We start from the raw sequence: 24,926 nt of genomic DNA on the forward strand, positions 1-24,926 counted from the left end.
ATATATGATAATCCACTGCAATAATGTGTACTGCAGATATTTTTAAGGCCCCTCACATACTAATCACTTGTTTTTTTACACTGGTAGACTGAAGAATGGCCTTCAGATTTGTACATGTACATGTCAGAATTGACTTTCAAAGGCAGCCATACCAATATCACAAAATTGATTTAGTTGAAAATTATTTAGTAACTTTAAGCTTGGGCACACAGTCGTTTCAGAATATTATGACCACCTACCTAATAGTGGGAATAACCACTATTGCCTCGGATGACACTAGCAAGATGTTGTGGCATGGACTGCAATAGGTAATAGAAGGTGCTAATCATAGAGGTTATCTGGTCCACAATTGCTCAATTGCTCTTTACCACTGGCCAGAATCATCGTTCCCTTCTGGCATTAATGGCACTTAAAGTCACTTAATGTGTGAGAAGTCCATTCTTGGTACACCATCACTACGGCAGGTCTATCCCACAAATGTAGTGGTTTCCATGTTATCACCCTTCACTTGGTTCCCTATTATTATGCCCTTCAGTCAAATCGCATCCTGTGCCCATGATGACCGTTTTGCACTCTGCTACAACTGACTGGTGTGCTTGCTTATTTATAGGTGCAGTAAACCCTATCAAATGGCATTTGTAAAATCCCAGGCCTAGTTCATTCCAAATCAGGGGTGGTCATAATATTCTTTTAGGGCTGTATCAGTGGGTGAAGGGTGGTAGCATCTCGGAAGCCACTAACTTTGTGGGAGGTTCTGGAGCTGCCGCAGTGGCGCTGTACTGAGAATAGACTTCTCACATATTGAGTGCCTCCCAACAGCATAACAGTGGTGACCCAAGGGGAGGGGGGCCAGAGGGCAATGACGACTCCAGCAAGTGGTACAGAGAAATTAACACAACCCTGTGGAACAGATAACCATGATAACGAACACTTTCTATCCATGCCACGATATCTCACTAGTGTCATCCAAGCCAAAGATGGGTAATCCCCACTATTACATAGGTGGTCGTAATATTCTGATATGACTGTGTAGATTCATGTAACCTCATTCAGAAAGATCCAATGCATATATTTTCAGTAAAGTCCAAACAGAAATCACCCAGTCCTTGGGTGCTAATTCCATATTAAGTACATTATTTGGTTTGCTTTGTAGTCAGATTCGCAGCAGATGTCCAAATGTTGTTCACAATCTTCTTTTGTCTTTCACGCATTTTAGCCTTCTGTCCACAACTGGGCATGTGGTCATTTTTGCAAGCAAAGGAGAAGTCAGAGAGAGCTGCAGTCAGGGAGTTATTAGGAAGCAGTGATCAGCTACCTGCTTGTTTCTTTCTCTTGAGAGGTCACACACATGGACAGTGCCTGTTCCTGCGTGTCCACTGTGTCCAGTGTTTGGGAGCTGCTCTGCTGCACACATATTGACCCGCAAGGCGATTTTAGGTACACTTGACTGTTTATGTGTTCTTCACTCCTGTAGGCATATGACATGATAAGATGACATAAAATAGTAGCACACAATGTTCAGACATTTTTGCAAATCTTGAGAGAGCAGAAACAAAATGATGGCTTCAGGCTCACTGCCAAAACTTTTCAACGATGTTCAAGTTTAAATTAAAGTAAAATTAAGTAAAGCTGTTGTTGCCAAAATGATTACACCCTTGCCAACTGGAAGCTATGGGATTTAATTAAGCCCCCAAATACAATAAAAGCTTGCACACAAACAAGCTTTTAAAGAAGCAGTGTTTTTCTGATTGATGTTTGGTGGAACTAGCTGTTAAAACACAACTAGCATTTTAGGAAACAGCATTTAAAGAATCCTTCTCTCTCTACAGTGTAATAAAATAAAATAGGTCTGTATCTTTATCAATCAGTCATATGACAGGTGCTCATATTCTGTACAGAGAAAGTAGGGAGATTTATTGTGTTTGGCATGGGGAGGTTAGCAATTCAATTTGCGTTTAGTGGCAGATGGTCCTAAAGTCACAGTGAGAGACAGACTGGCATGCTGTCATTGACCACAAGCAGAATTGACAAGGAATGACTCACTCACTTTTCCTGGTGCCATGCTAAAGCTCTTTATTTCAGTCTAGCTTTAACTGGGCTAGTTGGATGAGACCCACTATGAGAGAAACAGGCCTAAACTCAGGCTTCATTAGTGCAAATGTTTGTGGACACCCCTTCTAATGAATGCATTCAGCTACTTTATGATGCACTTATTGCTGACACAGATGTGCAAATGCACAAATACAGCTTGTCTAGTCCTAGTAGATAAGCACTGCCAAAAGAATAGGACTCTTTGGAGCAGACTGAACTGATTGGCGCCATGCCTAATGGCAGGTGTGGGCTAAAGGGGTATAAAGCCCTTAGCATTGAGCTGTGAAGCAGTGGAACTGTGTTCTCTGCAATGATGGCTGGTGTTCCATCCAATTGGTTGAGTTGGAGAGAGTTGGGGATGAGGTGGGGTGGTTATCATCCAACATTCTGACCTCAGCTGCTAAATGCAATCAAAGCAATGCTCTAAAATCTAATAGAAAGTCTTCCCCAGACAGAAGAGACAGTTACTCCAACAAAAGCAGCATCAAGTAATTTTAATATCCTTGATTTCAGAAGAAACAGTTAATGAGCAGATATTCCACTATATGTTCATATAGTGTATAAAAAGGTAACTGTAATCCACAGTTAACTGTAAAACTGTTCCAAACCATCCAATTTCTGGTTTAGTCCATCATTAATGTAAATCAGGTGAGCTTCTGTTGGAACTCCAAATCCATATGGTGGCTGGGAATCAACAACCTAACTTGTGTTCTTCTTAACTTTGTTATTCTGAGCAATATTTCTCTTCTGACAAACATAATTACAAACATAATTACACAAATTGAGAAAATGCAAAATGTGTTTTGGAGTTAAATTCTTTCTATGTTCCTGATCCTATGTAATCCCTTAGATCATACTGTTGATTAATGAGTAATATTTTACAGAATAGCTTATAAAAAATAACCTTTTCAAACTCAGAAATGCTGCACACATTTGGACATATCTAAGTGCAGAAAGGGCTGTTATTACCTTCATTTTTCAGCTGTCATATCTGAGCTTATAAGATGCACCAGAAGGCAGGCATTGTCAGGAAAAAACCCATAAAGGGAACAAACCTTTTTGTTATAATGCAGAGCAGCTTACATTAAAATCTTCTTGCATGTGCTAAACACACTGAGTGCCGACACAGCAACAAAAACAAGAAAGACCTTGCTAATTAAATTATAATCTCTTCTGGTGGTTATCCTGATAGAAATCCATTAATTCATTATAAGAGCTTAAGAGTCTCTTATATGAGCATTTGTATAAAGATGGTTCTTCTACCTTCTCAAGTACTCCATTGTTCTTTGTTTATTTGGTACTAAATGTTAAGATGGAGGACGGACACGATAATAAACGGCTATGGGTGTAAATACTCACTCAAAGTGCTCTGGGCACATGCTCAGGAGTGTGACTGGGCTGCAGGAGAAGTCAATAGAGCAGGAAAACATCATTAGGTGAGATTCAGGCAATTGGCATGAAGGAACCTAGAGAAGGCTTATCAGCCCAGGTAACAAACGTATTTATTGACCCATTCCACCTCATAAACACCGAGTTGTGTTTTTAATAAGGGCTCCTGCCATAACAACTGTTTCTAAAGAGGTGAAGGCTAATATAGAGAATATTGAGAAAATGGCTGGATGATGAGAGCAGATTTGGGCCAGTATAGAGAGAGCAGGTGGTGTATTTCCCAATTAAAGACATCTGAGCAAGTGATGAATGTCCTGTCCTTTCATTTGCCTGCTGATGTCACTAAACGCAGACCAGAGATTGCTTTTGTAATTAAATGCCAAGGCTTAAGAGGGGGCACCTCTTCTTTGTTGACACTATAACATGAGAATCAGACTAATGTGAACTGATGCCTCCTTTGTATCTGCCAGAGCAAAAAATATTAATTGCTCTATTCAAAACCTCCTCTACCAAACAGATTCTCAGAGAAAGGGTTTCAGTGATGGAAACAATAACAAAGCTATTTGTGCACCTGTTTTCTTTATATAAAAGTATTAGTCAGTACACTCTGAGCAGGCTGGATTCTACCTAAGCTGTGTCCCAGTATTCCATCATTTCTGTTGAAGCAGCTACACACAGACACCCTCGAGTTGTTATCCTAGTGTGGATGTGTCAGTGTTGCTTTTTGCTATGTGCACAAAATGTGTGGGGGAGTTGAACAGAACAGAAACTCAAAAAGACTGGTGTAATTTTTGCCTGACAGAATTGATGCTGCCATTAACGCATAACCATCAATAAAGAAATGATGCAGGAGACTAAATTGTCATTTGTCAGCTTAGTATCAAAAATATCTTAGTATCTAAATGAGGCTTTTAAAAGGTGAAATCATTGTCCTTAATACTCACAAGTCTAGATCACTTTCTAGAATTGCCTGGACTGGCAGGTATCCAAGGCGTGGATGTTTGGTGAAGTACTTCTTTGACCGAAATTTGTTCTTCAGCACCTTGGTGAAGTCACGCACGTCTTCCCCAGAGGTTGTCTGAAACAAGGGTGTTGTCGGAGTGAGACGCTGCTGGTCTTACAACACTGAAATTGTATTCTTTACTCTTTTAACCCCCCTGTGGTTTTAGTCGAAAATGATATATTGTAGTAATTTTGAAAAATACAGAAAACCTCTAGATGAAAGATCGCTATGACAAAAGGTCTTACAAATAAAACAGGCGAGGAAGAAAATTCTTTAGAACTGAAATTATATTTATTTTTTTGTGGATAAGATTAACAAGATGTGTAATTGTTTTTTTCTTTTCTTTTCTTTTAAACCAAGTTGCTTGTGGGCATATGCCACATAGTTATTTATTGCCCCTGTCTGTACTTTGCAACCTGTGCAACATGTATAATATAGCAACTTTACAGTGTACTAGTGCCAAACCCACAAACCCCTCTCTTACTCTTTTTAGCTTTATGCCTGCAGACAGTAAATATATTTAAAAAAAAATGTATCTGATATAATAGCATATTTGTCATCATAAATGCAACCCCCAGCTGTGAATTGATGCTAACTGACCCAAAACACCTTGCAGCAAATATTAAATGAGTGTGAAACAAGGCATGCATTTATATATAAAAGTAACAGAAATACCAAGTCAACTAAAATACATGAGAAATCAGGATGCTCACAGGGGTGCAGTATTCCACCATGGGATAGTTTAGATTGTGACCCTTGCTGGTTCTTCCAGAGAAAAAACACCTCTGACAGACATCATAGTTAAAATGTTTCAGACTGCGATACCTAAAAAATACACAGATTTATCATTTTTATTCAGTGCTGCTTTCTTATCTACCCTATGGCAATGGTGCTGATAAAATCTATAATATTACATACAGTTAAGTGAAGAAGAGCCACTAGTCATATGGGATACAATATCTTCTATGCTTCTCTAAATAAAATGTAATCTCTATGCTTTAGTTTACCTAAAGCCCACCATAGGGCTTTCTTTACAGATGTTGCATTTGGCCTGGTGTTTGGCAGTCTCTGCTGCGGCCACTCTGTGTAGCACTGGTAACCATACCATGGACTGGGGCTCCAGGTGCATCCATTCTACAAACTGGTCCAGCTCAATTGCCTCCCTATTGCCCACCTGGAGCACAGCAGAGGCAGATGTCAGATATGTACAGTTGTGTTATAATAGTGAACAGAAAAGAGAAAAGGAGTAGCTGTGAAATGTTTCTGAACTTTATTGTAGTATGGTCTGAAGTGCTCTTAACAGTAGTGGAACCCTATTTGGCACTAGTAACAACCATTTTAAATTTTATAGATTGTACAAACGGAACGGAGCAGAGCTTAATTGGAAGTGAAAAACACTAAAAAACACTTTTGTTCACTGAAATCATATTCATGTGAATTGTTTTAATTAAATCACCTGATTAAATAAATTACTTTTTGTCATTTGAAGTGACAATGCATTGAGACAAGGCATCTTCATAGGATTATATGGATTATAAACACCACTCCAGCTCCTCCCAAAGGTATTGGATGAAGTGCCATTGTTCTGAAGAATACAGTTCTACTGCTGTACATGCTGGGGGGGATTTATACAGTATTTACAAGGGATGGTGACGTTGGTGCTCCAGATCGTCACATTCTACAAGTTATCCTTTTTATACAAGCTGTATGTGCCCAACTGAACACCTGTGTCAGCAGTGTATGCACCTTAAAGTTGCTGAATTGACTAATTAGAAAGGGTGTGTGGATAATGTTATGCGTACAGTGTACTAGAGCAGGAGATTTGCTAGACATAATGGCTCCAAGACAACACTACCACAGCTCACCTCCAAACTGACAAGCCACGTTGGAAAATTGTGTAAAAACTAGAGAAATAATTTAAGATTAAGATGTTAACAGAGCACTTATCACATCAGAGACGTAGTCGTCATACAATGAAAGTGCTGTTTCTCAACAACTTAAGAGGGTATGATATAGTTGGTATATTTTGGTAGTGTGGCCAAAGGGAGAAATATTGGTCCTTCTAGTATTTCTCTGTGGACCTGTTACCACATTTATGAATCAATTAGAGCAGGCCAGTAAGGAGCAGGGCTATCAACACCACCTCTTTCATTACATGGAACATTAAATAAAATGGGTCTTCAGTGTGGCAGACACCGAGCTGTAAAGGGAGATGGAGTTTCACTGGGAGCAGAAAGAATGGACAAGATTCAGAAATCCATTATATCTGTAGAAGCATTTGATGTGATAAGCACTCCATCAGGATGTTTTACAGGCATAGATGGCCATTAATCAAATTGATTCACTTCAATCCTCTCACAGCTTATGGCAACAGAGATATGCAAGAAATGTTTTTCATCAAAAAATGCAAATGTTATGCTCCATTATAATGTTCTTTAGTACAACACGAGTCAGCTTCCATAGTTACAATTTAGTCTGCACTAAATTCAGTTCATTATGAGAGTGGAGGAGGAGCCTAATGGCAACCCTGAGAGCAATAATCATAATTTGTTTTCTTATTCATACAAAAAATGATCATACAGATGATAATGATGAACTCCTCTGGCTAAACAAACACGCGAAAGCACTCACTCGAGAACAGATATGTCTGTAAGCATTTTCTAAAATAATTTTACGGGTGTGTGAATATGTAATGGAGTGTGGTGCATCTCTTCAGTCTGGATCAGGGCTGCACAATAGATTGTGTGTTTATCATTATCACAGTACTGATATGCTGATATAGCAACACTGATATGACAAAGGGTTGCAACAGATGCAGGCTAGTAGTGTAAATCACATGTTATCAGAACTGAGAGCACCAAATATTAGCACATTTACCATCAGTGAACTAAATATGAAAATATCAGACGCTCAGTATTTTAATTACATTAGTCTTAGTGTTTGCTGTACCCAAAAGCAGATCTTGAAATGCCATTTGTATTATTTTGCAAATGATTCTGCAGTTCCAAAATCTTTAAATATCTTCAACCATACTTCCACACTTCAACTTTTATCTTTAGGTTTATCTTATGCTTATGTTATCTATGACAACAGTATGGCATCTATACCTCTGGCTCAGTTCTGTATGCAGAGCTACAGCTCAGTGTACACACATTACACACAATAAATTGAGAACAAGCCTTACACTACGTATAGGACTTGTAGGCAAGTACAGTTTTTTTACATGCTAGTTAGCTAATTTAGTTAATGAGAATTAATGTTCATAAGCTATATGTCACCTTTGTGCTTAATATATTACACAGGTTACAACATTTTTCGATTTTCAGATCTCACAATAACTTAAAATAAGCACCCAAATAGCTCTTCAATTTAATCTTGCTGATTCATTTTGGGCCGAAAGTGTTATTACAAACTTCTATTATTAATAGCCCCACTCGTTTGTACAGAAGTCCATGTAGTTACTCAATAATACGCCTTAGTGTGTAATAAGCCTTTCTGCGTTATGGGGTTAATAGGTTTACTTGTGTTGATTTATCACTAAAGTAACAGTTCTCTTTCTTCAGTATGAATTTTTATTACTTTTTCACTCCCTTAAAACATCTGCTGAAAGCATCTAAACCAGTCCCAGACCTTTCAGATGAGCATGATCATGGCCCTACATTTACTGAGTCAGAACAGTGGCAGTGTTAGACTCACATGCTGAAAGCAGCTGCGGACGCTGGGCTCCATGTTGCTCCCTCCAAAAGCAGCAGACTCACCCAGCTGGTGAGGGATCTGCATGGTGGTGTGCAATAGCAGGGCTAGTTGCCTTGGGTTACACACTCCTTCAGAGCCAGCCACCTGACTGAACAGGTCTGAGGAAAGCACTAATAATCAGGACTATCAGTGATATTTGACTGTAATCACAGACCATTACTCATGAGGCTGTGTGTGTGTCAGAGCTTTGAGGAAACAAATTAAAGTGTGACTTAATTCTCTAATTTGTCAAAGATCTCTTGCTTTCAAGTGAGAGGAACCTTAATAACCTGAATGTGAAACACTGCAAAACAGAAGACTGCAAAATACTTACATTTATATTTATCCTCAAGGTGTCCTTTCGAAAGAGAAAGCAGCCCAATCTTCATGCTCAGGACTTGAACCTTTCCAGTTCTACCCCTATGTAGCACACAGAAAATAGAGGGGTATTGGCTGAAAATCTTAAACTAATGCCATCAAGGTGGAAAACAACCATGTAAAAACTTCATAAAAAGATTGCATCGGAAATCTTCTCCAGGGCAAAATCAAAAAGAATTCTGTCAGACTGAAGGAAATTAGCATATTTTAATATGTATAAGAATTGTGATTGAAACCATGAGCTCATCTTTATGAATTTTCTGGATACTCTAATAATCCGATTTGTCTTAAAGCGATAGCTCAGCAAAAAAAAAAAAAAAAACTAATTTGCACAGTTCTCCCCTTTACCCTACAGGTAGTTAGAAAAGGCATGTTTGCTGAAGTTTACATATTTAGTTTTGTAGTGGGGCAACTTAACTTTTTAGTCTCCTTTTTGCACTGTCAATTAGTTTGCAAGGGGAGCCTGCTATAAGCTGATTAACACGTGCCATATTCCTTACATTTCTTATTGATGGATTTAACTGAACTCCAGGGGATGTTAACCAGTGACTTAGACTTTTTTGTATCCATCCCCTGACTTATACTCTTCAGTAACCATTGTTTAGGGTTTAGTGACCTAATAAGAAAATATAAAAACTTGGTGGTATCTTGATGGAGTCTGGAAATAAGCCTTTCTACCTTACATGACCCTTCTGCAGACAGCATTTTCATAACAACTTATGTAATGAAACTTTTAGAAGCATTAAATGTTTCAAAGGGCTGGTTCCCATCACCATCAGTGTGAATAATTCTGACTCAGTAAGGTTCGCTAGAAGGACTTTTCATATTAAAACACTGTAAATTACATCTCAGTGATTGAATTACTGAAAATATTACAAATGGATGGAATTCCCCTTTAATCTGCCATGTAGAAATAAGACTTACTCTAAAGACAAGTGTAAATAACATAGAGTAAAGTAAAGGTAAACAGATCATTCAGAAATAGACAGAGAAGTATTCTTGAGCAGCGAAATTCAGTGAGTATTCAAATGAGGTGTAACACTGTCTCAAAAAGTCTGTGTCGAAATGTAAACACTTTGACATTAGTTCCATTTGCAGAATGTTTTTCTGAGAAGAATGAAGAGCTTTGCTGTTTTGCTGGTGAAGTTGACATTCATGTTCACTCAGTCTCTCGCCCCTCCAAAGGCATCATCTAGTAAATCTCACCTGAAATTGAAAGGATCCTAATTTGGCATCAGGAATCAATGAGGGTTTGTTTAAAACAGTATTAAAACAGGTGGCAAGTCCTGACTGATCAACTACTTTTGGGTACACACCTGTCGTAGACATTCAGAAGCCAGTTGAGACACAAGTCCACACACAGAGGGATATTGATCAGATCCGGATACACCTGCTGAAGTTCAGTGTAGATTGTGATTAAGCAGGTTATGATGCCTGGAACCTCCAAAAGCTGTCCATTAGGAGATAGCTGATGCTGGTCAAAGACACCCTGAGCCATGGCCAGCTCCAAAAGGTCCACTGAAAGAGACAGACGGTATTCACTTACGATTTCATCTCCACTCATTCTTCGCCCCACAAGGGACACATCTTTAATGAAATCCATTCAGTGCATATTAATGGAAAGCAGCAGAGCATAACTCATTCGCTGGCGTGTAATGAAAGTTCCAAACTCAAAAGGCTGGGGAAAAAATTACACTAATTTCCTATCTGGACTCATCAGATTTGCTACCAATTATATGTTCCATCAGCTCCTTCCCAACCCTGTAAGGTCCATTACAACAAACATTCGCCTTCCAACTCACTTGACAGAACACCATTTCTGTACAGCTTGTGCTACACTAATGTTGTCATTAGTTGCATTTTGGCCCCAAAGCACTTTACACCCCTACTGTGACTGGAGATTTAGCCCTTACAGGCAGTGTTCAATAAAGGCCACCAAATATGTTCAGTAGAAATGGCCTATGGAAGACTGCCTGGCTGAAACAGTATTCGTGTACTACATTAATCACTCTATTGTGCCGTATTCAAGCAACGCTGAAGCATTAAACACCCTCCTGGGGTTGGCATTCACACAAATGATCAGAAGCAGAGAGATGTAGAAATAAAGGTAAGGAGACACTCACAACACAAGGCTTTCTGCACTCTGCGGCTCTTCATAGCCATGCGGTAGGCAGAGAAGCGTACATGCCCCAGATCAGCTACAGGAATGAGAAAAGAAATTCTCACTACATAACCACATTAAACCACATTATTTTAATACTGGAACTATAATTATTTTATATTGGACTTTATTTGAGATTTATATGTCCTACATTTCTTACACACTTCTTATTTTGTTGTTTCCAACTGCCTAGTGTTGATTAGCAACATTACAGTCCATCTTGAAAACGGATATTTTGAGCCATCTTGCGAAATAAAAGCTAAAACTTACCCATAGACTGAAATAGCTGAGTCATTTGTGGATGGTCCCATGATGTAGTCTGCCACTCGTGACTGAAAGTTTAGGGTATTTAGAAAATCCCCATCAAACATAACCAAAAATGACACACTGCATTAGCAACAGAGAATAATTACACTGTAACACATAAGGATATAAAGTACTGACTAGTCACTGAGACTGAGAATATAGTGTAATTAGAAAGGTTAGGGATTGACTCACTTGATGTAGTAAGGAACACCATTATGGAAGACCGCTCTCTGCCATGGAGACTGAACAGAACCTGTTGAGTAGACAAGAACTCCTTCATATGTTTTGGAGTAACCACATCATTTACTAACTACTGTACCTTTCAGCCAGATCATTTGTTAATATTGACATTTGGCAAACAATTCAACACTCAGACATTCTATAATTAAAATAAGATAGAGGAGCTTTGTATTAATAGAAAAGAGATAGAATAAAAGCATAACAGATGTTATTCTTTTTCTATTCAATCCAATAAAGCTTTGAAGAGAGTTTCACAGACCCAGATTAAGGATGAGCCTAGACTATTATAGACTACTATAATTTCCATTGGCGATTCACCATTGGCACTGCACTTTAAATCAAACTATGCATAATTAATCTGTAGGAAACCAACCATTGGTGTTCAGAAAATGAAAAGTGTTCTTAATTATTGCCATTTTAATGTATGTTATTGATAATACACTTAGTATCAGTATCTAAATCCAAAATCTGGAATCGTGACAACCCTAGCTTGTACCATGGTTAACATGAAAAGAATGAAAATAGCCTGAGCAACAACAGGATCCAATAAATGCCCATGTTGTTTGACCCCATTTTACCAGATAAGAAGTCTTGAGAGAGTGGTCTGTTATCATCTTGAGCATCTAGGAGCTGTCTGTGCTGATTCATCATTGCCCCCTGTGAAGAATTAATAAAAGGTAACAGAACTATCTCAGCACTTTAAAGCTCTGACTGTGCAGAATAACAAAGGAAGAGAGAGAGGTCTTAAATCTCATGCGATAGTGCAGTGATTGAAAGTTCGAAATGGACAACCACACCGGGAACACAGCATCAACCTGGATTTCTGAGAAACAACAAAGCTTGGAAGGTTCTTTCATCTAAGTAGAGTGTAAGGGGCAGAACACATAACAATGTGTGTCAGAGATGAAGGAACAGCCTCAGATGTTATAGCCTCAAATGCAAAATGGCTAGACACAATTATCATGCAGTCTGTCTGAAGAGTTTCTTGAGATTTCCCACCACTGCAATGGACCTACTGCACTTAGCGCCTGTCACTGGCTTTGACAGACATGTTTCATCAGAGAGATTTGTTGATGCTACTTTTTTGATTGTTGTTAATAGTACTGTGACCCTGAATCCCTAGACATTCTGGAAATCTCTGTGGTTAAAAGTTTTTAGTTTGAGTCTGATAGTGTTTTCAGAAATGGACAGATTTCATGGACAGATTTGTCTGAGGCCTTTTTGTCTGAGTGTACAACAATCCAAGGATGCCACTCTGAAAGCGGAAGCTTAATTATCAATGTCCTCTAGCAGCCCAGATCAATGGAGAAGGTCAATATTGCAGTCCAGCGGATCCCCAAAAGACCATGACAGTCACACTCTCATCAAAAGACAGGACAAGGACACAAACTGCAAACAAAGCAAGGTGTGACGTGAGTGCTATTACTTTAACTTTAAAAAACAATCAATTCTGGCCCACCAGCAATGAAATATGAACACAATGAAAAGGTCAAGTAGTTGTACCACAATGTTGGGCTGATTTATTTTCCACACAGCCCCTGTTCACATCTGATTCACTGCTTTGTGGACAAGCAAAATTATTTTACATGCCATTTTGTGGGCACTGTTCATTGCTGACATGGCATTTAGACATTTGATTTTTTACCAGACCTGCCTGTGACCTTTCACTAGCATATTTCCAGCATCTTTCAGCTTTGAGCGATAGAGCCCTGATGAGTCTCTCACCTCTGAGATGTTCATTTGTGTACCGGGGCTGGGAAGTGGTGCAGATGAGACCGGAGCCAGCTGAATGTCAGGGGGTGGAACCAAACTGACACTGACATCTGTTGCACTCAGTTGGAGTTCTACTGTTCCTTCAATAAAGCTCTGGTAAACAAACAGATACTTTATTCACAGATACGAGTACCTGAAGACACCTTCACAACATAATACTGATATATACCACAACTGCCCTACACATTGGAGTAGGTTTTGGCTGCAGAGCCCATCTGTGAGGCTTGCAGCAGTCTAGCATTACTTAATCTGCGGAGAACGGAATCGATGCACACTCTGCAGGAGTGTATATGGAAACTGACTCATGCTCTGCTCCTCGTAAGTGAAGTTAATAATGAAAACTTTTGTGGTGTGTTTTCACAGTTAGATGCATGGGTGATTTTTTATTTAAGGGATCCATAATTTGTATAAAATGCTATAAAAATAATATTACAAACTTTGGTGTTATTACATATTTACTACTGTATGATGCTATGCACAACTCTTATTAGTAACACAAAAACACAAAGCTTATACAGTTGGTGGCACACTGTAGAGCTTCCCCTGCAGCCAACACACCTGATACAATGGATATTAATGAACTAATTAACTAACTGTTTCTGAGATAAACTGGGTTTGTTAAAGCTGTAAAAACAAAGTGTACTTTAAGGCAAGAATTACCTGTAGGTCCTGTGATGATACTGTAGGATTGTAGGAGACTTTTTTGCACATCTTGTGGTCTGACTTGCTAAGGTGGCCTAGCTGGCCATGTTGGTAGTTTTTTCACGAGTATTCTGAGATTTTCTTACATCTTTTCCCAGAGTCATTTGCATCTACAGCCTTCTTTCTGAAGGCCTCAGGGAGCTCTTTGGATCTTGCCATGATGTTAACACTCACTGCAACAATCAAGTGCAAACTAAACTAAATGGCTAAGGTTTAAATAAGACAGGCTCCTCCACAACCCTCTCTAAACACGTTCAAATTTCCAGCTGATGTGCATCTCTCATGTCCATATGTTTAAATATGTTAAGATGTTATGTTAAGAAAAGATCAAGGACTGTAATTTGAGAATTTCCCGACTGTGGGACTAATAAAGGATTATCTTAAATGACTGTGTAAGAAGTCATATTTTTAATTCAGAGCCAGACATAAATACAAGGCTTATGATGTCTTCCCACCAACATTCTTGATACAGTGTCCTCTAATCTGATATATATCTGATATTTTGACCGGATCTGTTTAAGGCTATTCATTCATTTACAGACAAAGTCAATTCAGCTAATAATAGTGTACCTGCACCTGCAAGGCATAAAAAAGCCAATCTGATTTGGGCCGTTCAGCCTAACATTTTCACTCACAGTGGTCTCCTCAATACCATCCAGTTCACAGCTGACCAGAGGGTACCCATTAGAGTGCCACCCTTGCCCGATGATCTCCATCTCTGTCAAGCCCAACTGCTCTTGATGTATTGAGTCCTGCAGGTCCTGGAGCTTCTCCAACGCCCAGCTGACCTGCTGCTGCCAACTGGCTGCATGAGAACGGAACTGTTCCCAGTGCTGCTGGACCTCCAGGGCTTGATCCTGCATGACTCGGGCCAGGCACATACTCTTCTCTGGCACAGCACGAGTAGGAGCAGCAACAGAGATCAGAGAAGAAGCTCTTTAGAGGAGATGACCCATTGCAGCAAATGAAAAGTAGAAATACAGCTTACTATAAAATACAAATCATCTGTCGGAAATCAGATGTCGGAAATCCATAAAGTAGGACAATCTCTGTCAAACTAATACTTGAATAAAAGTAATGTTCCGTTCCTCTTGTATCTGATCTTCCTTTTCTCCTTTTACATTTTTCTTCATTTGTACTGATGTATCACCAGGGCAATCTCTAGAGCTAAATTACACAGACTGAGCCTCCTCCATATCTCAGGTGATTTGAGGCAAGAAGCATAATAAAACTAATCTCATCCTGCCTGCGTGTCCCTGATCAACCTTTGACTCATCACAAAGGCTGTAATTTACACCTGCCTGTCAAAAGTTTGGGGACAGTTTGTCTTTGTTTGAATTGCTTTAATTTTCACTGTTAATAATGTTAACAGGTTTTGTTAACATTAAACACTGTACTTAATTAATGCAATTATTATTAATATTGTGCCACATTTACTTAATGTGATATCTGAATACCAAGAACCTGATCAATCTTGATATTTAAAGAAATTGCAATCTAGCAAATAACTTATTTTAGTAAAAGCTCATTTTAAAATCCCATGCTACATAAAATATTTGTTAAGTTTATGCATAGTTGTACGTTAGTACCAAGGTATTTATTGTTAATCTCTCTAAGATTTGTTCACCACTTTTGAATTTTGAAAGTCCTCAGTAAAATACATCTAAAACTTTTTCACTGCTGTTTATCATTCTGGATCCATCTAATATTTCTAATTTCCTATGGTACTGTTTTACAGATGTGACAATGTGCACTGGGCTTTCCATTTCCACAACAATGATTCCTTTTAAACAGTAGTGTATGGGCCTCCAGACATTTAAGGGGTTGAACTCTATACAGCAATGTACAATTGAGGTTTAGCCTCCAGTTCTACAGCAACTACAAACAGATCAGAAATTCAAGACCCCAAACTTAAAAATAAAATCTTGCCCCAAATTCAAAGTGTGGATGGACAGCGGAAAAAGGCGCTCATGAATTTCATGTTAATAAATCATTTGCCAGTACCTGCCAGTGTGCGGCTTGCATGATAATCTGAGTATGTCCTCTGTTAGCAGTTAAAATCCTGCTTGGATTTACACCTATCACTTTCAGCACTTCATCACTCTGGGCCCTATCAGCTTTACTGTCTCCACTCAGCCATAAAAGTGAGATATATTTATATATATATAATTCAACTCTCAATGATGCCACTGACTGGCAATAAGAGATGAATCCAGAACAGGAAGCGTAGTATAAAAGGCAGTAAGTGACAGGTGAAAGCCAGTGATTTACTTTAGAAAGATAAAAGATATGTTTTTCAGCTGACAAAACATAAAATGTTGACAGCTATTACGGTGGCATCGCAGTTGCTGAGTGGCAGATGAAATGGCAAAATTGTAGAAGAACACAGAGCAGAAATCCTCTCTCCAACTGTAGAAGAAACAATTTGGGGTGAATTTATAGATGTGGGAGTATCCTCTGACCTGCTGCTGTTTCTGTGCTGACTTCACACAGAGCATCCGCAGGCTGCAGAGCCAGAGACAGGCACAGCTGCTTCAGAGTGTGGTCAAAATCCTGCCTTCGACTGGTTAACTCGCTCTGCAGAGCCTGTGTTAAACAATAGATGATTAAATTAGAAAATTGAGCACCATTACAGCATTACACTATCTACTGAACAACAGAACTGCCTGGGCTTCCCTAAACACATCTTAGCCCACTCTCAGTACCAGTTAATTTTTTCAGTAGATTTGGTAGGTTTTTGTAAATTAGGATGTGTACTAACGAATACAATTGAGACAGGCCTTCTTTAGAGTATTCACTCTTGGAAGGTATACAAACATACATATAATGACAATATTATCATTTATAGAGAATACTTTTTTGAAAAATAATGTGAAAATCAGGTTCAGCTGAAAGTCACCTTGAGGTTCTGTCTCTTTCAAGCAGAGTAAACATTTAATTTAATCATTTAATTGTCAATATTAGGAGCAATACTCTTGTATCATTTCCTGTCTGTTCTCTACTGATAAAGCCAGATGGCTGATAATATCACCGTTTGACATGGCTATTTTTAACCTTTAGTTTTATTACACTAAATCACTTCATAAAGATGGCTCAGTGGCTGCAAGCTGGGACTGCAGATGTGACTGGATTGAAAATCCGAAGGCCAGATTTCGGATCATATCAAAGCAATTCATTAAAACAATAGAGCTGAATGACATTCTTGCTTTGTGGTGGCATCAGTGTTCTATATTGCCAGTGAAATCCTTATCATAAATAACTAAGCAGTACCTGAAACACATGGTTGATCTACTGCAATGTGTTATTTTTGTTAGCTTCTTCTTATTGTTTGTCTGTCGAGGGGGATACTTTAAAAGAAATATGGTGCAAACATGGAGCAATGCTGGAGTGACCATAACAGGAAATCCTAAATAAGGATCTACTTTCTGAATAGTTGTGATCTGAGAAACAGAGAACATCAACTAAACACAAGGTACATGAAGCCACATGAAACCAAGAGATAGAATAGTTGATTTTTTTAGCTAACCTGAAGCATGTGCTTAAATTTGTATTCCTACTATCTGATGTTACCATATCACAGATCAAGTGTAGTGTGGATTGGGCCCAGTATATATTTTATAACTAGTATCACTGGTGAATATATAATGTAACTGACCATACAGTATCCATGTTGCTGCAACAGAGTATGAAAGTCCTCTCCAATGGGAAATTGTCTGGTCAGCTCCTCATCCTTCATCTTCACCCAGAACCACAGCTCCTCCAATAGAGCTATCAGCCCTGCCCATCTCTCACTACGGAGCTCCACATGCTCCCTGAGGAAACAGTGTCTCATTAAGCTGTACAATGGCCAGGGCTGAACTTGTAAACATGTAAAATTATTATAGAGCATGTTTTTTCCAAAAACACATGACTTATATAATCAAAATCCCTGTATGGTCTGTTTGTGATATTACAAGAGGCGACAGCAGTGCAGAGTGATCACAATCTCTTCAGCTTTGTACTTTATGCCATACCCCCCCCCCCCCCCCCCTCAAAAACACACAACCTAAAACCTGCCTAATTTCAATTTGTCCAGCCAATACAGTCCAGATCAGGAGTGCAGTATTTTAAACTGGGGAGTATGTGGTTAAAAAAAGACTACAAAATAAATTTAGTAGTTTGAATGGGAATGTTGCCAGTTTTCTGTACAGCTTGTCCAGACTCTTGTCGAACAGTTGCTACAAAAAAGTACATCTGTGGATGGAATGTGGAAAATAGTTTATTACTGACTGAGACTGAGGAGCAGCAGGCATACACATACAGCATGTGTGCACAGTACCTGTTGGGAAAGACAGTATTCCGACCGTTTTGGTCCATATTCTCATCCTCATGGCTGATTGCCTTCACATCCTGTACTTGGTCCCTGGACCCCCCTCTGTAGGGATCACTGTGGGCATCAATTTCTGCCTGAATGTCCTGAAGAGAGTATACGGAAAAAGAAAAACGAGCAGAATCCAAAATAACATTAAAGCTCAGTGGTCTGAGATTATGTGCATTTACCCTGATCAGTACTGGCAATGACTAGGACTGAAGCCAAAGCACACAGTCTGAATAGCCGGCTGATGAAAATGTTAGAGGCGAATAAAGCAGATAAGTTTATTCAATAGAGATGGAAATTTCAACTTTTTATTAAGCCATGCAACATAAATGCTTGAATGATTGGCTTCCTATGTGCTCAGTACTTTCTTTTCACATTTCTACGACAAGTACTTTGGTCTCTTCACTAAAGTGCAATTCATTATAATACAAAGCATGAGATTCTCATTTCTTCAAACTTTCTCCTTCTGCTAAAACGCCAACACCAGGGCTTTTCATCATGGCTCATTGCCTTGATGTAAGGAAGCAGGAACAGTGCTAGAGGTCCACATAGAAACTCTTTCTTCCTTTTAAATCAGAATGGTCTGGTTGGATTTCTTCTGTTTAAACTTCTAAAATGAGTAAAAATGAGTATGTGAAAAAGTCACCCTTACCCAAGTGTGGCAGCAGGCATTAGTCAGAAATCTTTCAGGAATCTTGAAACTCTTAAGAGCTGTAGGATGGTAGTGTTATGTACTGAACGGCACACTGTAGCTGCCACAATTTTCATTTACAACAAAAGAAGCCTGAATGAATCAGGCAACTTTGCAGCCTCATTTTATATGCCTGATTTATAGCGTCACGTTCTCAGTAACACCTCTGACTTTTTCTATCAGCACTGAGTCATTAGTTTGTTAGAGAAATGGCCATTCTCGCTCTTATCATTTACAATGGCTTATATGGGACCAGACAATGATATACAACCTCAGCAGAAGCTTTTCACACATACCCCCCCCCACACACACACACACACAATCTAGATCTCTGAGGGGACTGTTTCTCAGCCACACAAGCTCAACTAGAGACAAACCATACAATCTGTGCTCTATAAAAGCCTAGCTGGACCCATTAAACTGCCAATACAATCTTCCATTCATTGACAAGAGTATGGAGACAGTGCACTTAAGGCAGAGGAGGAATTTACATGTGCCAGAATATGCATCATTTTATATAGCAGTCAACCAAACAATGATAAGAAGAACACATTTATAACATCATGCTGTTAAAATACCTTATTTTTTTTTTTTTTTCTTATTTGTGGCCCGTCATACCCCTATCACAGCATATCTCATTTCATTTCATGAAAATGTGGGGCACAAAAGATTTTTGTGTTGTTGTTGTTATTTATGTAGGCTTCTCAGATTTTGTAATCATGACAAATTACAAGCAATGGAGCGTCAGCTTATTGTTAATCTATGAGAGTAATTACAGTCTTGTTGTTGCCGGAGGGCTAAATCATTAGAAGCCTGTTACAAGCATAATTAAGGTTATGAAATTAAAACTGTGTCATTCTTTCCAAACATGCATTCAGTGAGAAATACTGTATGCACAATATTCTTGGGGCATAATTCCATTTGGAAATAAAATTAGACCTTGATGTGCTACGGTCTACAGTGCTTAATTGTTTTTAAATTGGTGTCATGATTCCCTTTGCGTGGGCATTAATCAGCAGTCCTAAACGTCATTCTGGACAGCAGAAATTACACAGTGGACGGCAATAAAAAAAACATGAAGTTCACAATTGCTGTTTTCAAGAGAACATACAAGACAATTGCCAGCTTTTTGCAATTTACTTTATGTCTGTTTCGAAGACAAATAAGTGTGCTCAGCTATGACCTTTAATGAACTGCAATACGTGCAATATGTGGAGTCAATGGATTAAGCAGAGAGTTTAATGCATTTCTTTATTAAAGGGAACTTTCACTAAGTTTTTAAAAACATCTGCATAATTTAATAGTCATTCAGATATAAACAAAGTCATTACGAGTGGTTTGTGCTTCCTTGCAGACAACTAGGCTATTATGTGAAATTGTTAGGAATGCACTGCATGAAGCCTGAGCGGTTGTTTTACAATGGTTATGAAATAAGGCCTTGTCTCTTTAGTGCTGTTGTTCTATTTAGTTGAACTATAACAAACATGATGTAACGAAACCAAAAAGTGTCCCAAACTGCTGCCGTGGAAAATAAACCTTATGAACAGTAGTCTGCTTCAAACATTACTCTGATTTAAAGAACAATAGTAAGAGCTTACCAATCTAAACAGTGCTCCAAATGCAATTGCACACTCAGACAAATTCTACACTCAACCAACTTATCATTGTTGTTGTGCAGAAACCCTGTATGTCCATTTCTGCAGATTTAATTTTTTACACATACACTTTATGGACAAAAGCATTGCGACATTTTTAATAACGTTGATTTAGTTTCTTCCGAAATCAACGTTATTAAAAAGTTCATTCTGCTTTTGTTTGAGTAACTGTCTCTACTGTCCAGGAAAAGCTTTCTACTAGATTTTGGAGCATTGCTATGCAAATGTGATTGCATTCAGCACAAGGGCATACTATTACATTGTCCCTAACAATAATTTTGATCAAAAATGTAAATGCAATAGTCTGTCAGTGTCTAGTCATTGTATTTAGTACACAATGGTTAACAGATCCCATTCTCTACTATAAGTCCCACCTCCCTAACCCACACCGCTAACATGACCAAGGGGGAGTCCGGGAGCCCAAGACCAAGAATCCTTCCATAAAGCTGCTTTAAAGCAAAGAAAACTTCTTAGACAGAAATGGCTGAACAGAATTCAATACATGCATCATTATTTGTAGATCAGTTGCAGCTGACAGCTGTTGATGGGAGTCATAGTCATTAATGATTATGCAAGGTAATAACAGTAATTTGCTACCGAAATCTCAAAATAATGTTCAGAACATGCACATAGGCCTAATGTTTTTTTATCCAGTCCAATGTTAGGGCTTTTATGTTAAATTATAAAGACATTTTCAGTGTGACTTGATTATTCAGGAGACAATTTTCTCCATTTTTATTCCGACAGATGATGAAAGGCAGATCCGATGGCTGATGGGTGTCACTGCAGGCAGTTTTTCTTGCAGCTGGGTTCAGAGAGGTATGACTTTCCTAGTTGGCACGCTTCCTTTCCAGAGAGTAATGAAAGTTCAGAGTCCACATCCGCACTGACTGACAGCCTCACTAAAACAATCTGATGGGGATTTACACACATAGCTACGCTGTGTTAAAAGTAGGAACTCTCTTTTGTTTTGTTCCACTGTGTGGACTTGCCTCTCTTCACCTGATTAAGATATAAATTACACTGTTCCATGCTGTCAATACCTCCAGCACCACAACAGAGCTCCTAAAGTAAATTGCTCCATTGCTGAGTTAAATAAAACAATGATTTGTAGCACAGCAGCTCTTTGCTAATTGTTTGTTTTTCTGTACCGTTGCAGTCTATTGAAGGACACTGAAATAGATTAACATTTCATGCCAAGGGCTTTCCCTGCTGAAAAGTACATGTAACATGAAACAAGCTGAAACCGTGCTGTTAGCATCCATATGATGAAGTAATAGATACAGGGTGCAACTAATATCTCATTTATATCCCAATACATTCTTGAACTCATTTCTCAGGATGCCAGTATATATATTATGGTATGCTCTATGATATTGATAGGAGTTTGGGTTACTACTCTAATTCAAGGTGATCAAACACATTTTATTTGCACAATAACTTAAATACTCAATGTGAGTGAATCAGGCTTATGATGAACAAGACAATACCAGAAAAGTTAATGCCTTCATGTCACTGACATCAAACTCACATACTGCCTGACTGTAGCTCCCATAATAAGGCTGACCCTAGGAGGGGTTAGTGGAAAGGCAGTAATCAATTCTGGAATTACACTTTTCTCCCGCCGGGGTCTGCTACCAGGGTGTCCCCATTACAGCTTTTCAGCACTACTGTGTAGTCTGAAACTGAAATAATATGGGACAGAATAATGGCAGTTTGAGGGAAACCTTAACAATTCCACATTGGTAGATAAAATGAATTTCTCAGATGCACATATATCAGTTTACTAGCTGCTTAGAATGTGCTTAAAAGATATACCTTTTTATTTTAGTGGGGAAAAAATGCCAAATTGTTGAACAAGTGAATTAAACACATTTCATTTGCACAATAACTTCCAATAAAATCCAATGTGAATCAGGTTTGTGAATAATAAGACACTACAGGATTTCCTAAAAGTTAATGCCTTCATGTTCCTAGCATCAAACTCGCATCCTGCCTTGCTGTAACTCCCATAATAAGGCTGACTGTCCATAACCCTAGGAGTGGTTGGTGGGAGGGCAGTAATCAATTCTGGATTTATCATGTCCACCTTGCAGATTTTCAACACTACTATGTAGTCTGGAACCCCAATACTATGGGACAGAATAAAGGCAGTTTGAGGAAAAACGTAACTATGCTACACTGATAGTCAAGATGTAGTAACTACTGAAGATGTGCCTGATCTATCCCTTTGTTTGTAGTGGATAAAATAAATGTCATTCTGCTCAACAAGTGATTGAGTTAAAAGTGAGAACTTTCAGCTGATGTCGCAAAGAAAATCCAACCACTTCGATAGGGTGGTGGACAGCAGTAAAAAACGAATAGAAAGCAATTCATTTAGATCATTTTAAGATAACAATGTGGAAAGCAGTCCTTAGAGATGGAGAAGGGCTTGTGCAATACTGATCTTGTCTCTTATTTCATATCTTGGTGTGTTTCCAGTAAATTTTTGATAGCATTTTTTTTTTAGATTTACACTGCATAGCAGTACCTGGTCTGTCTGATTCTTCATTAGTTGTAGATGTAAAATAGTTCAAGATAATTCAACATGAACTATTTTACTGTTTTAAAAACATCTAAACTTAGACATTTAAAGTCTTCTTCACCATCACAATGTCTTATTCCTATTCTTACCCATCGGATAATAATAAAAGCCCCAGGGAAAAAGACAACCTGCTCTCCCAAACACGCACAGTATGAACACAAAGTGCTGTGCTGAGACCACAGTAAGGCTTAAAGGCTGGAGAGCATTCGATCAAAATGATACACAATAAAAAATGAAGCTGTCATACCTTACACAGTTTCTGATATCTGGGTGATGCGAAAGCAACCCTCTGGACTCTGTGCAGAAAGAACATCACTTTCTGTAGTGAGGACCTCACCATAGCCATTATCCTCTGGCTGCTGGACCTCTGAAAGCTCCTCAGGATTCTCATCCTACAGACCGAAGAGCCACCTGTTTCCCCGCTGTGTGTAGTGAGCATGTAATCCCCAAAGTCTCTCCACTAGTCCACTTCCCCGCTTCTGGACAGTGTGCCTCTGGAGCTGAAGGTCATAGGTGAGTTTAAAAGGTGGATGAGAGGCTGAATCCAACCGCAGCACACAGACAAACAGGGAAATCCAGCTCAGCAGCAGTGTTGAGCCATGGGTGCAGCAGATTATTAAAAAATGAATGGAATACCATTAGCACAAGAACAGCAATGATGCCTCCACAGTGCAACAGCCAGCTCCCTTGTCAGCTAGTCTCCCTGCTTGAGGATAAAATGTGAATGAGGGAGAGAGACTGAGAAAGGGAGGGGTGAGGAAAGCACATGGCAAGACACTCCAGACATCCAGCCTTATGAGAAGTGTGTCCTCAACTTGCCCTTTCTGTCTAGTAATAGAGTTTTGTGGAAATTGAGTCCTCCTTATTGGAGTGACTGGGAATGCTTAATGATAAAGGATAAGCACACGTTATTAACTTCATTACTCAACACTTCCCTCTAGAGATAGAACGCAAATTCACAAAACTTGTTGTAGAGGCCAGTCTACTGAATAGCATTGTGTGACAACTTTTCAATGGACATGCACCACAAATGCAAGTTCATATGTGCAAAATGTATACATCAAATCAATTTATGGAAATTTATGGGAGAAAAAAGAGTTTATCCTGCTTTTGCTGAAGTAACTGTCTTTACTTTCCAGGGAAGGCTTTCTATTAGATTTTGGAGCACTGCTTTGAGGATTTAACTGCATTTGGCAACAAGAGCGTTAGTAAGGTCAGGATGTTAGATGGTCACCACCCCACCTCATCCCTAACTCATTCCAAAACCACTGGATGGAGCACCAGAGAACACAGTTCCACTATTCTACAGCTCAATTCTGTTTTTTTTTTTTTACATCTTTCGAGCACACACCTAACAATAGGTTCCAATAGGTTAATGTCGACCTGTTCCAGAATTTCCTATTCTATTAGCAATACACTTCTACAGGGAATAGACAAGCTGTGTGTGTATTTGCAAATATGTATCAGCAATAGGTGCAACTTAAAGTAGCTAAATGCATTCATTAGAAAGTGGTGTCCACAAACATTTGGACACATAGTGCATTATGCTATTATTTAAGCCAATGCTAAAACATTAGATGTAATTGACTGTTCATCTTCTGTTCCTTATCCTAGTGTACTGGAATGGCCATTCTCTAACTTTACACCACAGTGCATCTTAAAATACACAAACGTATGACCTAGATGATCTAATGTGTCCCAGATCATTTTACACTCCGAACACCTCCATTTATGGTATTCAGAGCACTTTGCTGACTAACACACACTGCCAGCGACCTTTCTGACCTGCAAACAGTGTGTAACAACCCTACATGTTTAGCTGATGTATAGATCTTTTAAATAAGTATGTCAGACAGGATCT

At 38.8% G+C, this 24,926-nt stretch overlaps 1 protein-coding gene across 3 annotated transcripts; it reads right to left on the minus strand.

Annotated features, from left to right (window-relative positions):
• Positions 1 to 989: 989 nt before the first annotated feature.
• LOC140564161 (utrophin-like) lies at positions 990 to 23,765 on the minus strand. 3 transcript variants are annotated; one of them, XM_072689326.1, is made up of 18 exons: positions 23,313 to 23,765; positions 18,097 to 18,233; positions 17,434 to 17,590; positions 16,241 to 16,364; positions 14,414 to 14,667; positions 13,029 to 13,169; positions 11,882 to 11,960; positions 11,256 to 11,316; positions 11,028 to 11,089; positions 10,720 to 10,794; positions 9,913 to 10,114; positions 8,553 to 8,638; positions 8,180 to 8,337; positions 5,491 to 5,657; positions 5,197 to 5,308; positions 4,425 to 4,558; positions 3,451 to 3,489; positions 990 to 1,468 (listed from the first exon to the last, which is right to left on the minus strand). In XM_072689326.1, exons 1-18 carry the CDS (start codon positions 23,502 to 23,504, stop codon positions 1,312 to 1,314), a joined length of 2,337 nt encoding a protein of 778 aa, XP_072545427.1. In that variant the 5' UTR covers positions 23,505 to 23,765; the 3' UTR covers positions 990 to 1,311. The 3 variants fall into 3 exon arrangements, with proteins under 3 accessions (XP_072545427.1, XP_072545428.1, XP_072545429.1); XM_072689327.1 differs by lacking the exon at positions 3,451 to 3,489; XM_072689328.1 differs by lacking the exons at positions 5,197 to 5,308; positions 5,491 to 5,657.
• Positions 23,766 to 24,926: the final 1,161 nt, after the last annotated feature.

The sequence above is a fragment of the Salminus brasiliensis genome, chromosome 10 (genome assembly GCF_030463535.1).
Source record: "Salminus brasiliensis chromosome 10, fSalBra1.hap2, whole genome shotgun sequence".
NCBI classification, from domain to species: Eukaryota; Metazoa; Chordata; class Actinopteri; order Characiformes; family Bryconidae; genus Salminus; species Salminus brasiliensis.

Coding starts and splice junctions, on each gene's coding strand:
- LOC140564161 (XM_072689326.1), bottom strand. CDS start 23,504: ATGCTCACTACACACAGCGGGGAAACAGGTGGCTCTTCGGTCTGTAGG. Junction 14,668..16,240: donor CAGCACAGAAACAGCAGCAG/GTCAGAGGATAC, acceptor GTGCTGTGCCAG/AGAAGAGTATGTGCCTGGCC. Junction 11,961..13,028: donor CACAAATGAACATCTCAGAG/GTGAGAGACTCA, acceptor AATTCTTCACAG/GGGGCAATGATGAATCAGCA.